At 39.1% G+C, this 13,619-nt stretch overlaps 1 protein-coding gene across 10 annotated transcripts in view; it reads right to left on the reverse strand.

Annotated features, from left to right (window-relative positions):
* Positions 1–323: 323 nt before the first annotated feature.
* HDAC9 (histone deacetylase 9) overlaps positions 324–13,619 on the reverse strand; it is a 970,134-nt gene continuing 956,838 nt past the window's right edge. For all 10 annotated transcript variants that reach the window (XM_077122309.1, XM_077122321.1, XM_077122307.1 and 7 more), the window contains one exon: positions 324–568. In XM_077122309.1, the coding sequence (XP_076978424.1) occupies positions 529–568 (40 nt within the window). In that variant the 3' untranslated portion in view covers positions 324–528. The remainder of the gene's footprint in view (positions 569–13,619) is intronic.

Consider the following 13,619-nt stretch of genomic DNA (forward strand, 5'->3'; position numbering starts at 1 on the left):
TAAAACAAAGGGACCCCCCCAAAAAATCTGTCTGGAATTGCCATCCGTTCATAGCTGAAAGCAAATCCTGTAAACAATTTAAGACTATGTTTGTAAAAAATTACCCAATAAAAAGTGATCAGAATGTCAGAAATCAGTATTTCTCAGGTTTTGCCCCAAATTTTGCTGGCTGTCGTAGCTTCTGTGAGTAACGATATCTAATGCTGTACTGGATGTTTCTAGTTCATACTTTGTGCCTGTGAGTGGGTCACTCGGTATATGAGAAGCATGCTGGAAGCAGTTTCTTCCAATCGTGGGTTACTGTAACTTTAGAATCACAGCGGTTACGTTTAAGCAATCTTTAATGCTCTTTCAAGTCCATCCAAAGAACAAGTGAAGCTGCTGTTCAGAATTTTGTGCCTAGTGTTTATGTTCCATCGAATCTGTGCCACCCAGGCAGCAGACAAGACATGTCTGAGGGTGCTGGGGTGGGGGTGGGGGATACACAATGATGTCACACACAGGAAATATCAGGGGGGACTTGGCACTTCATAAGGCTGGCTCCTCTTCCATAGGCTCACCAGCAGTTCTGTAAAAATAAACAGGCAATCAGAATACGGCATAAGAGTACACAATGGCATTGTAGATTTTCATGCATAATCAAAGCTGATTTTTCAGCTCTCTCTGATGTTTATTTGTGTTATTCAGTTATCCACAAATAGAGTTTCTTTCCTAGGAAGTATAAACAAATGTCAAGTGGAAAAACATTTTAGATCCAAGCAATCATTGGAAATGTTCCTGTTTATATTAAAACATGTCAGAATATTTTATAAGTCTAGATTCAGAAATGTACATCTTCTGCATCTAGTGCGGTCCAACAATTTATTGAAAAATTAACTATAATATATTATTTCAGAAGCAATTGCAAGGATCCCCTATAGAACCAGTTTACCAATGAGAGCAACGGACCCAGCCAGCTTCTGGGGGAGACTCTCAGGGCTGTTTTTTGCTTCTGTTCTTTCATGACTAGATTGGCTGCTTGCCGGAGGCATTTCAAATCAAATTCTGAATTTGATTAGCAAATCGCTGCTACAGCCCCAACATTTTTACAAGAAATGCACTATGGTCGTGCATAAATAGTTTTTATTCAGCATCATCTGTGGGGTGTTCTGCTCGGGCAAAACCAAAACTAACTGCTTGAAACTTTATACTTGAGATTTAACCTTAATTTAGTAACACTTTGAGGGTGTTTTAGAGCAAACGTTTAGAATGATCTTCAATTTAGTCAAAAGGACCAAACTGTAGCAGGAATGCAAAGACGCGCGAGAGCTGGACTGTCGAGGGACTGACACCGAGGGGAGAAGTGAGAGAACGCAGTTTGAGTCTGGCTCTACTAGTTGCCAGTTCTGAGACTGGGAATGCCACCCCACTTCTGTGAGGCGGTGATTTTAGGTGAAAACCGTGAGAATTAGTGAGGCTTCAAAAACATAAAGAGGATAAAATTGAATTGCAAATATTAAACACTGTGAGATGTTGTTTAATAATTTGGATTTGTCCATTGGTCATTTAACACACACATAAAAAAAAACTCATCTGTACACAGTAAGGCCATACTACAGCTTGGTGGTTCTCTCTGGGTGGTGGAATAATAAGTGGTTTTTATTTTATTCTCTATGTTATTGATCTATTTACCAGTATTTTACAGTGAATTGCTTAACAGAAGAAAAAATGCTATGCTTAAAACACAGCTGTTTATGAACAGAAACTATTTAGCCATGCTATTTTTACAAATTTATAGGAAAAAAGACAAGATTTCACAGCACCTATAAAGGAGTTGACATTTTAACTTAACATTTTTGTAATAAATTTAAAATATTGAAAGAAAGTTTATCTATATGATGGTAATAAAAATGATTTTAAAGCATCCTTTAAAATTAAAGAGTGAAAACTTTTAGGTATTCATTATTTAACATTACCAAAAAAGAGAAAGTTCCAAAAGAATCCATGCAGAATACTAAAAAAAATAAGGAATTTCTTAAGAAGTTAGATGTCCAAGAATTATTGGGATAAAGGGGTTGTGAGAAAGTGGTCAGCGTTGGAATACAGGATGAAAGGTATTTAAATGAGTCATTATGTATTAAAATCTCTTCTAGTCAAAATGATCAGCATTCCTAGAATAAATTTTTTTTTAGTGGCGGCAAACCTTGAACGTTCTAAACCAATTTTATTTACATCTAAGAATAGGTGTATAATACACTTCTTGGATTCTCAAACTGGGTATTCTCATGGAGACTGAATCTCTACTTCCACCTAGAGCTGCAGCAGATGCCCGCACCCCCGCTCCCCCACTCCCACCCCCCAAGGACTCAGCCTGGCTGGAATTTCAGAGACAATGGTGTGTGGAAAATGTCCCAGGGGTCACAAAGGAATGCATGCCTTCCTCTGGTGCAGTCTCTGCACCTTCTCCAGATGCATGTGTAGCCAGCCTGGGCTCTGAGGGCCCAAGCAGAGTGTCTGCTGTGCCATTCACTGGCAAAAGTGGGATCTCTTCTGTTGAAACACACAGACTTGGATATAGTACATAAAGCTTTCCATCAGATGCTTCTTTTCCCTCTTCCCATTCAAAATCACTGCACACTAATCTGTAGTGCTCTTTTAAAAAAAATAGGCCACTCACTGCTCTTCACTTTCTACTTCATCTCATGCATATACACATAAACAATTCCTCTCTATGTCTTTGCAATATGGAAGGAGAGTTAATAGCAGCTGGAAAATATCCTGGATTTCAAGGCACATATCCTGCATTCAAGTTCCAGCTCTTCCACTTTCTAAAATTTAACCTTGAGCAACTCAAAACCTCTCGATTCCCTATATTCTCTTTAAAAATGGAATAATAATCCCTGACCAATACTGATCCTCATAATTGTGGGATGCAAATGAGAGCATGCTTTCATAAACTGTAAATTGCTAAATAATGACAGAATAGTTGTATCATTTATATTTGCCCCTGTGAATATTTATAGTATTTCCCTATTCATGTCTATACTTCCCAATGGAGGTGATGTTATTTTTACTTAATCCTTCTCCTTAGGTAATATATATATATATACAACTTTTTTTTAAACGTTATTTCCCTGAGAAGTCATCCTCATGAAACACAAAGTGAGCTGGTGAGGGATGATCTTTAAATGGCTGTTTAGGGAGAAACAGTGAGAAGCCCTGCCCTGGAAATGCGGGGGCTCTTGCTTCATTGCGCGTGGACACATGGCAAATTAACCTTGATTAGCAAAAGCACAATCATGGAAAGGATTGGGAACAGAGAAGAGATATGATTTCCACATCTCTGAATTTGAATTTTATTCCATTCGCAATCAGGTGAGGTGGAGACATAGTAAGTTCAGTGCTACCATTAAAATAAACCCTCCAAAGGTACATTTTAGTGCAACAGTTTAGCTAAGGGAAAGACATGAACTTGTACTGCATCAAGCCTATGTCACAGTGAACACTGATAGTTCTGTGTCAATTAAGGGCAAAGGTTTCATATATTAAGGAAGAAGCCGTTCAGTCCAGCAATTACAGGTTAAGATAATTTACCAAAAAAGAAAAGAAAAAGCTGAAAGGAAAAAATTTAACTTGAGATAAGGTACAGCATAAAATTAAATTATTGTATTTTCCCTTAAATTGGTATTTCATTTCCTATGATTTTAAAAGATTATGTTTTCTAAGATTAACATTTAGCAAAGACACATATAATCTTGGTTATATTAATTTAATTTAATACCTATATCATATTTCTGTTCCTCTTCCTCAAAGGCAAATGACCTAATGTCTATACATTATTTTGGCTGGAGGGCATTCTTTAAAGCTATATTGTTTCTTGGACATATACTTTTATTTTATGTACATTTTATGTTTATATACCCATGGATTGTTGCTGTTTCCTTTCTCATTGAATACTATATTTATAAGATCCATGCATGTATCTATGCTGAGCTAGTCTGTTTGTGCTAACTGCTACATGTAACACCATGGTGTGCATCTACCATAGTTTAAGTATTCATTCTCTCAGTGAAGGATGCCATTTTAATTTCCTTGCTGCCAAGACAAATACCATGTAATGGATTAGTGTAAACAACAGGAACTTATTGGCTCACAGTTTTGAGGGTAGGAGAAATGAAAAATCAAGGCGTCATCACGGCAGTGCTTTTTCCCAGAAGACTGGAGTTCTGGGGCAGGCAGCCAATGTTCCTTGGTACTTGTCTTTTCTACCACATAGCAATGGACACAGTGGCCTCTCCTGACTCCTTCTTTTTCTTCTGTGCTCCTTTGACTTTCAGCACCTGGCTACTTCCTCTGGCTTTCTCCTTCTCTGTGATGTTCCCTGTAAGGCCTTCAGTGATAGAATTGAGACCCGTCCTGATTGAGTTGGCCTCACTATGATGTCACCTCATCAAAAGGTCCTATTTTACAAGAGCTCACACCCCAAAAATGGATTACGTTTTAAGAACATGTTTTTTTTTTTTAATTGGGATACATAGCTCCAAACCAACAGAGACATCAAGTTTACCTTCAGCTATCTATCTACCCACCATGAATGACACTGCAGTGAACTTCAACTTCCTAGTATGTATGCTCTAATGACCTTACACGAGAATGTCTTTGGTATGCATTCCCAGAAGCAAGATTACTGGGGCATAGGTCTTATATGAACATAATGGTGTTAGATGGTTGCCATGGTTGACCTTCCTACAATTACATATAATTAACATCTTACATCTCTCCTTAAGTATATCTGGTATGCTTATTTTTAATTATATGCTCATTCTTTGAATAATTCTGTATTATATGGTATTATTGCCTGGTTTTCTCTCTCTTCAGATAGCCATACCTCTTAAGTATCTAGTTCCTCTAACCTGGGGGCTCATGTACTCTTGAAGGAATCAACCACTTCCTATGGCAGTGGGTATTAAACAACCAGGCCTTGTTCTAGTCTCTTATCAAAGGCAGTAGGTTTAGTCTGGAATGAGTAGCAGGATGGAGAATGTAGAATGACAGAATTACTGTTGATCATTCCTGTTTGCGGACACTCCTCCAGGTTTGACTTTGAATCTTCAGGATAAAGCAGTTTTGGGAGGAGATGTTTACCTAGGTTGTAATCCAACAATTCCAATGTTTTGTGGTTTGGAAGGTATTAGAGATTGAATCATGTCCCTAACAAAAGGCATGTTCAGGTCCCAACTCTGGTCCTGTGGGTGTGAGCCCATTTGTAAATAGGACTTTTGAAGATGTTATTAATTAAGTATGCCCAAGCTGCATGAAGGTGGGCCTTAATTCGATATGACTGACGTCCTTAAGCAAAGAAAATCGGACTCAGAGTGACGAGCCACAGGAAATAGCCAGAAGCTGGAAGACAACAGAACTTGGAAGAGAAAAGAGAACACACCGTCATGTATGGTGTCACGTGATGGAAAATCCAAAGAACCCCAAAGATTGCCAGACAGTCAGAGATACTACACCAGGGATGAAGCCTGCTATCTAGCCTTTAAAACCATGAGAAAATAAATTCCCATTGTTAAATCGACCCATTGTATGGCATTTATTTTTAGCAGGTAGGGAATTTAGACAGAGGGGTAGAGGATAGAATGGAAAAGTGAGTACCTGAGGGCAACTGGCAAATTCCCACTTTTTTTCTATTCACTCTGCACCTCAACTAGGTGTTTGCCGTGGTATTGCTCCATGGACACTGGTATTGTAGCTATGTCCTCTGATTTCCCGAAGTAAGATCTTAAAAACTTTCAACCCAACCTTCTTCTTGCTTCCATGCCCTGCAGCTCTTCACTTCAGGTTGCAATCACACACCACTTTGCCTTAGCCCCTTCACATAAAAGTCAAAACAGCTTCCACTCTTCCTAGGTTAGTGCCTGGTATCTTTGATTTTTCTCTAAAATTTATCTGGAAGTTGGTGAGTACAGAGAACTAAAAAATCATCTGCCTGTGCGCTTTCATCAAGTTGGGAGGTTATGAAAGTTATTTCACTTTGCCTATTAACAATTAACACTATATTGTGTGATGAACACAGAAGAGGTACAGCTACTATTGTTCGATGGCTATTTTGACTGTTAGCCATTCAAATTCACTGGAAGAATTTATCAGGCCTTTAACATTATTTAATCGTATATACACACTGGCATAATCACAACATCCTCAACAATTTTCTTGAAATTTACCTCCTGTAGGAAACATTTTCTACTTTTCTCTTAATGACCTTATTTTTTTTTTCTTTTTGTATGCTGTGTGGCGGGGTCACATTTCATTCTTTTTCCATGTGACTATTCCATTATTGCAGCACCATTTGTTGAGTTTTGTTTTTGGGGTGGGGGGAGAAGCACACAGACTGGAAATTGAACCCATGTCTCCCACATGGCGGGTGAGGATTCTATGACTGAGCTACCTTTGCACCCCCTCAATGGCCTCTTCTTTACTTCGCTCTTTCAAATATTCAAGAACTCATTTCACACTGTACTATTCTGTCCTTAGGTGTTTTGTGAATTATACTTTATGTTCTTTCTCCCATTTCTACCCTAAGTTTCCTTTTTTGTCCCTCTCCCCCGCATAGCATTCTACCAATGAGGTCTTTGTAGATTTTCTAATAGTATCTGTGATGGTTGGGTTCAGGTGTGAACTTGGCCCAGTGATGGTGCCCAGTTGTCTGGTCAGGAAAATATTGGCCTAACCACTAACACAAAGACATTTTGTGGCTGGTTGATAAAGCAGAAGGCTGCTTAATTAAATCATTAGTCAGTTGATTGCATCTGTGACTGATTACATCTACTTTCAAGTAAGGGTGTGTCTTCCACAAAGGAGAGAATCCAATCAGTTGGATTTGATGCAATCAGTTGAAACCTTTTAAGGGAACAAAGAATTTTTACTGCTTCTTCAGCCAGTGAGCTTTTCCTGTAGAGTTTGTCAAGACCCTTTATTGGAGTGGCTAGCCTTGCAGCTTGCCCTATGGATTTTGGACTCCTACATCCCCACAGTTGCGTGAGACACATTTATGAATCTTATATTTACAGATCCGTCCTGTTGGTTCTGTTTCCTAGAGAACCCTGACTAATGCAGTATCCATTATCTAATTCTTAGGCATAGGTCCCACCTTGTTTGGACACTGGGGTGTGGCCAATGCCAATACTCCCCAAACATTATAGTGGAAGGCTCACCTCCTTAAAGTGCTAGGGTGGAAACCTTGTCCTATCCAAAGGCATTGGTGGAAGCCTCTCTCTCTTGAACAGAGGAGATCCCGTTAGTCCAGATAGCTGCTTTCGTGGTTTTGCCCTTGAATTAAGTTTACCTTCCTTGTCCTATCCAAAAGCATTGGTGGAAGCCTCTCTCTCTGGAACAGAAGAGATCCCTTTAGTACAGATAGCTGCTTCTGTGGTTTTGCCCTTGAATTAAGTTTACCTTCATTTTGTCCTGTCTCTGCCTTTCAGTTCAGGCTGTTAACGCTTCTGCTCATAAATAATTCTCAAGAAATTTGTCAGTTTTGCCTGCAGTTCAAGGGAGTCCACACCATCGGCAAAAGGATTTTCTACAGATCCTCTCTATACAAATATATTTTCAATCCTATAGATGGTTGACTGAATCCATGAGTTATATGCTTAATCTAGCAAACGGTGGTTCAGCTAAACCCTTGAATAGGTCCCTGTATTAATTAGGGTTCTCTAGAGAAACAGAATCAACAGGGAACACTCACAAATCTATAATTTATAAAAGTGTCTCACGTGACTGCGGGAACGCAGAGTCCAAAATCTGCAGGGCAGGCTGTGAAGCCAAGGATTCCGATGGAGGGTCTGAACGAACTCCGCAGGAGAGGCTTGCCAGCCGAAGCAGGAAGAGAGCCAGTCTCTTCTGAATCCTCCTTAAAAGGCTTCCAGTGATTAGACTGAGCATCACTCATTGCAGAAGACACTCCCCTTGGCTGATTACAAATGGAATCAGCTTTGGATGCAGCAGATGTAATCATGATCTAATTCTATGAAATGTCCTCATTTTCAACAGACAGGCCAGCACTTGCCCAACCAGACAAACAGGTACCACCACTTGGTCAAGTTGATACATAAAGCTGACCATGGCAGCCCCATTCACTGGGTGCTCACTTCCTGAAAGCTCAAGGAAGGTCCTATTAGAGTTGCTTTTGGCCCTTGACTCAGCGGATACTCTCTGGATCGGCTGAGGATTTTCCAAATCATAAATTGCTGGTTCTTTTGCAATTAAGAGTTCAGTCCCCAGTTTATTCCTTTTCTCTTATATTATGCCATAAGCAGCAGGGATAAACCAGGCTGTACCTTTCACCTATTGCTTGGAATTATCAGCTAAATATCAAAATTTATCATTACAAGTTCCACTTTCCATTCAACATCAGAACACAGTTGCTCCATGTTCTCTGATACTTTATAACAAGGATTGTCTTGTTTCCAGTTTCCAATAGCAACTTACCATTTCCCTTTAAAGCCTCCCCAGAAGCACCTTTAATGTACATATCTCTACCAACATTCTGCTCATGATGGATTATGTATTCTCTAGGATGACAGAAACTTTCTCTACAGCTCTCATTTCTGAGTTCTCACCAGAAATGCCTTTAATATCCATATTGCCACCAACAGTCTTTTCAAAGCAATCTAGGCTTTTTCTACCATGCACCTCAAAATTCTTCCAGCCTCTATCTAATACCTAATAGCAGCACCCTACTTTCCAGTACCAAAACTGCCTTAGTTTGCCAGATTTCTATGACAAATACCATGCAATGGGATGGCTTAAATAACACGTATTTATTAGATCATGGTTTTGGAGACTAGAAATCCAAACTCAATGTGTCAACATGGCTGTTGTTTCTCTCCAAAGTCTGTAAGATGCTGGTGCAGACTTGCTATAATCCTTGGGATTCACTGACCTATATCTCTGCCTCCTATCATATGAAAGTATCTCTCTCTTTGTATCTGCTCTTACAGTTTATGCTGACTTTTGGCTTCTGGCTCCTCTCTGGTGCTTTCTCTGACTTCCTGCATCTAAATTTCTTCTGCTTATAAAGGATTCCAGTAATACAGATTAAGGGCCCACTCTGATTCAGTTGGTCCACCCCTTAACTAAAATTAACATCTTAAAAAAGGTCCTATTTACACATGAGCTCATACCTGTAGGAACACAGATTAGTATTAAGAATATGTCTTCCATTGGGGTACATAATTCAACCTACTATACTCATTATTCCTGAGATATTTATCTGTAATCTACCTCCTTTCCCTACATTTCTCCTGCCAACCTTAGTTGGCTTCCTTACTGAAATTATAATAAGAGTTTCCTGGCTGTTTTTTCAGTAGTTTTCTTGGGCCCTTCCACATGCCACTATCTTTAAAAACATAAGCCTACAGAGTCTCTCTATTGTTTTGATAGTTTACTATTGACAACAGAACACAACCTAAATTACAAGGTTAACATTCAAAACCCTTCCCAATCTTATCCCAACCATCTCCTTCTATTCTATGTTCTCACTCACCTTTACATCACCCCAGCCACCCTGGTACCTTTCCTAAAATCTGGACTCGTGTATTCTTCCCTCCTTTCCCAAAATCTGGACTCATGTTTTCACTGACATATGTCTGGAGTTTTGCCCATCTATTACTAACCATATGGCTTTTGAGTACTCAAGAAATTTTACATACTGTACTGGTATTGGAAAAACAATGGTGAGCAAAAGGGGCATGGCTTCTAGGTAGAAGGAGCTTCTAGGAAATGCAAACTAATCAGATAAACATGCAAATACACACAAATGTCAGTGATGTAATGAAGAATAAAACAGAAGTAGGGGGAGACATGAGAAGGTATAGCAGGAGGAATCGATCTAATTTTTGAAGTTGAAAATCAGTAAAGATTCGCTAAGGAAGAGGAAGTGATATTTATTCTGAGATGTGAAGGCTAAATTGAAGTTCATGTAAGAGAATAGGGAGTGGTGTATAGCATAGATGGGGGGACAGGGGCATGATAATCAAAAGGAGGGGAGAGAATGTGCCAATGAAGGCCTAATGGGGAAACAATAAGATACCATTACACACCCACTAGAAAGGTGGAAATAAAAAGACTCAATTAAAAAGAAATGAAGCCAAGCCTCTGTTACTGGATTCCAGATCAGAAAGAAAAGAGGAAAAAGATTAGAAATAAGGCCCAAGATGAAGGAAAGACCTTAAATCCACAGGTCTTATGGGTTCTGTTAAGCATGTTGGTTGGTCTTTATTCTACTGGCCATAGTAAAGCATTTAAGGATTTCAAGCAGAAGTGTGACAAGATTGTTTCTGTAGTTTTTTTCTTTTGTTTACTATTTTCAGAGTTCCTGATTGCTGTGGAAAAAATGGATTAGAATGGAGCAAGAGTAATACAGAAGTAGTTAGGAAGCTTCTGCAAGAATTTGGATGAGAGGTGAAGGTAGTTTGGGAAGTGTGTTGACAGAGAAGTGAAATGAATTAGATGGCTGCACTAGTTATTGTCTCTATCCTTGTAGTAGTCAGGATTCTCTACAGAAATAGAACCAACAGGAGATATCTGTAAATATGAGATTTACAAAGGTGTCTCACATAGCCACAGGAAAGGAAGAGCCCCCAATCCATAGTGTAGCCTATGAAGTTGGCAGCTCCAATGAAGGGTCTCGAAGAACTCTGCAGGCAAGGCTCGCTGGCTGGAGAAGCAGTGAAAAGTCTCTCTTCTTCCCTAAAAGCCCCCAACTGATTGGATTATCTCATTTGTGGGCGACACATCCTTAATTGATTGCAGATGTAATCAGCCACAGCTACAATCAACTGATTGATGATTTAATAACCAAGCCTTCTTATTTATCAGCCAGCCATGAAATATCCTCGCAGTAATAATGGTCAGGCCAGTGCTTGCCTGACCAGACAACTGGGCATTGTTGCTTTACCAAGGTGATACCAGAACCTAACCATCACAATCCTGGAAGCCTTTCTTCTGTTTACTTGATAAAGTCCTACATACTTTACCAGGCTGGTTCAAATGCCCCTGGCTCTGTGATTTGTTCCCCAGTCCTGGCCTTGTAGAAGATCTTCCTTTCTTCAGCATCTCAATCTAGCAAATCACTTGTAACTTGTCATAGGTGATTTTTCATGTTTGATCCCTGTGGTACCTAGAATAATGGCCCATCAAAGATGTCCACATCCTGATCCCTGGAACCCGTGAATATGTCATCTCGCATTGCAAAACTAACTTTGCAGATGTGATTAAGGTTGAGGACTTTGAGATGGGGAAATTGTCCTGGATTATCCTGATGGGCCTGATCTGATCATACGAGCCCATAAAAGCAGAGAATCTTTCCAGGCTCCAGCCAAAGAGATGTGACAACTGAAGAAAGAGGTCAGAAAGGAATGCAGTCCTGTTGACTTCTTGATTTAGCTCAGTGGGACTCTTGTGGGACTTGTGGCCTACAGAACTATAAGGTAAGAAGTTTAAATCACTAATTTTGTGGTAATTTATTACAGCAGCAATAGAAAACCATACAATCCCCATGTATTTAAGCAATTTGAGGAATACAATAGAGCTGTGGGAGCCTGGGTCTCAGCAATTTTCTGGCACATTGAAGGCAATCAGAAGTGTCCGAAGAGGGAAGACATCCAGTGTTTTAACATGTTCTTCTTTCTTATTCTTCAGGTTGAAGTATAATCCTAATGAAATCCTAGTAAAAATAAAATAGGAGTTTTTCCTACTGTCCTGATGCCTCAGCATCTTAGACTCTCTCCTTAACAACAGAGGGTCTTTGGCTTTGTGCTTTCATGATGCCTTACATTTTAGACTTTGCTTTTAAGCCCTTTTGGGACCACCCCTGACACCTGCTTATACAGGAGACACAGATTCTCTCCCTCCTCCCCATGTCCTACCAGAGTTTTCATCCCTGTGAAAGTTAAACACAAATTCAAATTACCGCTCCCGCTTGACCAATCGCATCAGCTCTACCCATACAACATTATAAAGGCCTAGTCCCCAGGTCCACCACTGCCTTTGCTTCCTGCCTACTTTGCTGAGCCTATGCTCCTCAAGTGTCTCCCTAGGTGACCCTGCAAAGCATGCTTCTGCTCTCTGTTTGGACCTGGGAGTACTGACAAACTTTTCTTTCACACATCTCTAGCACCACTCATTCCTGATGCACCTGACTATTCAGATAAAGATTCTTAAAGCATAGCATCACTCCTATATATTTTTCCTCTTAATGACATTCCCCATTCAAAGACACTTCATCTCCCCGCCCATACTCCTTATTTATGCTTCCTCAGCCAGTGAGGATAACAGTGCTATGTATTCTGATTAGCCAACACATCTGAAAATGGATATTACCAATAACATTTTAGTATTAGGAAAGAAAATAAATGTATAATAAACATTTCGAAAAATATCGCATTCACTCCCTCAGAAGACATAGTATACACTAACATGAAGTGCTCAGGCACCATTATAGTATGTAATGTTACCATTTTAACATTGTTTTGCTTTTAAAGGCTTCATTTGCTCATTCGTTCATTCAATAAATAAATATTTGTTACTACCTATGGTGCTCTAGGCATTGTGCAAGTTTCTATGTTAGGTCAGCGAAACACAAGTCAGTTAATTGGATCAGTTTATTGTTCAGTGATTATTTGCTGGACAGGTTATTTTTAATGGAAATACTATTAATTTGACCTATGAACAGCTAAACATGTAGATGCCCAGGAATGGCCTATATATTCTAAGATTATGGATTACTGGATGATGAAAAACAAATCAAGAGAGGCAAATAAACAGAACAGATTGAAGAAGAAAAAAATGATACAAAATTAATAAAAACCAGCCTTTATTGAGTACTTACCATGTGTCACATTTTGTGTTAAGTTCTTATTATTCTTATTATATATTCTCATTTAATCCTCACAACCCTATTTTTTGGTCTTATTTTAAAGACAAGGGAAATAAAACCTAGAGGGATTAAGTAACTTGATCACCCAAGAATTGAGTGTGGAGATGGGATATGAACATAGGCAAGCTAACTCTAGAGTTACACTCTACTGTTCTGTAACAGTTAAGAAAGAAAGGAGGCAAGAGAAGAAGTGGAATCAAAGATAAAATGGGAACTAAAGTTACCATTTATCTCATTTTACTTATTGTTCTACCCTGTTTTCCAAATTAAGTACTCATTTTATAAGAATAGAGAACTGAACCCTAAAATACATAATCACACATTGAGTTTAATCCCTAAAACTAAATCAGATTTCACACCTACCCCAAGACCACACGTTAGGCACTGAACTCAGAGATATAAATATGGCCCCAGAAAGGAGAACAAAGAAGATAAGAAGGGATAGATCCTTCTTACTTTTACCTAGAGCTTCCAAAGTTCAGCACATTTCTCAACCAAGTCTTTGTTGACTCTGGATGAAAACTGTGAATAAAATTTGTATTGGAATGTTTGCCTGGTTAGATAAACATGTCCTCAAAATAATAGTAACTTAGAGAAAAGTCAGAGACATGAATAATTATAGTTATCTTCTAGAAGTCCAAGGAGAATCCAAAGGTGGGGCTATTTGAACAGTCATGTTTCTCAAAACATTGGACGT

The sequence above is a fragment of the Tamandua tetradactyla genome, chromosome 1, assembly GCF_023851605.1.
Source record: "Tamandua tetradactyla isolate mTamTet1 chromosome 1, mTamTet1.pri, whole genome shotgun sequence".
NCBI classification, from domain to species: domain Eukaryota; kingdom Metazoa; phylum Chordata; class Mammalia; order Pilosa; family Myrmecophagidae; genus Tamandua; species Tamandua tetradactyla.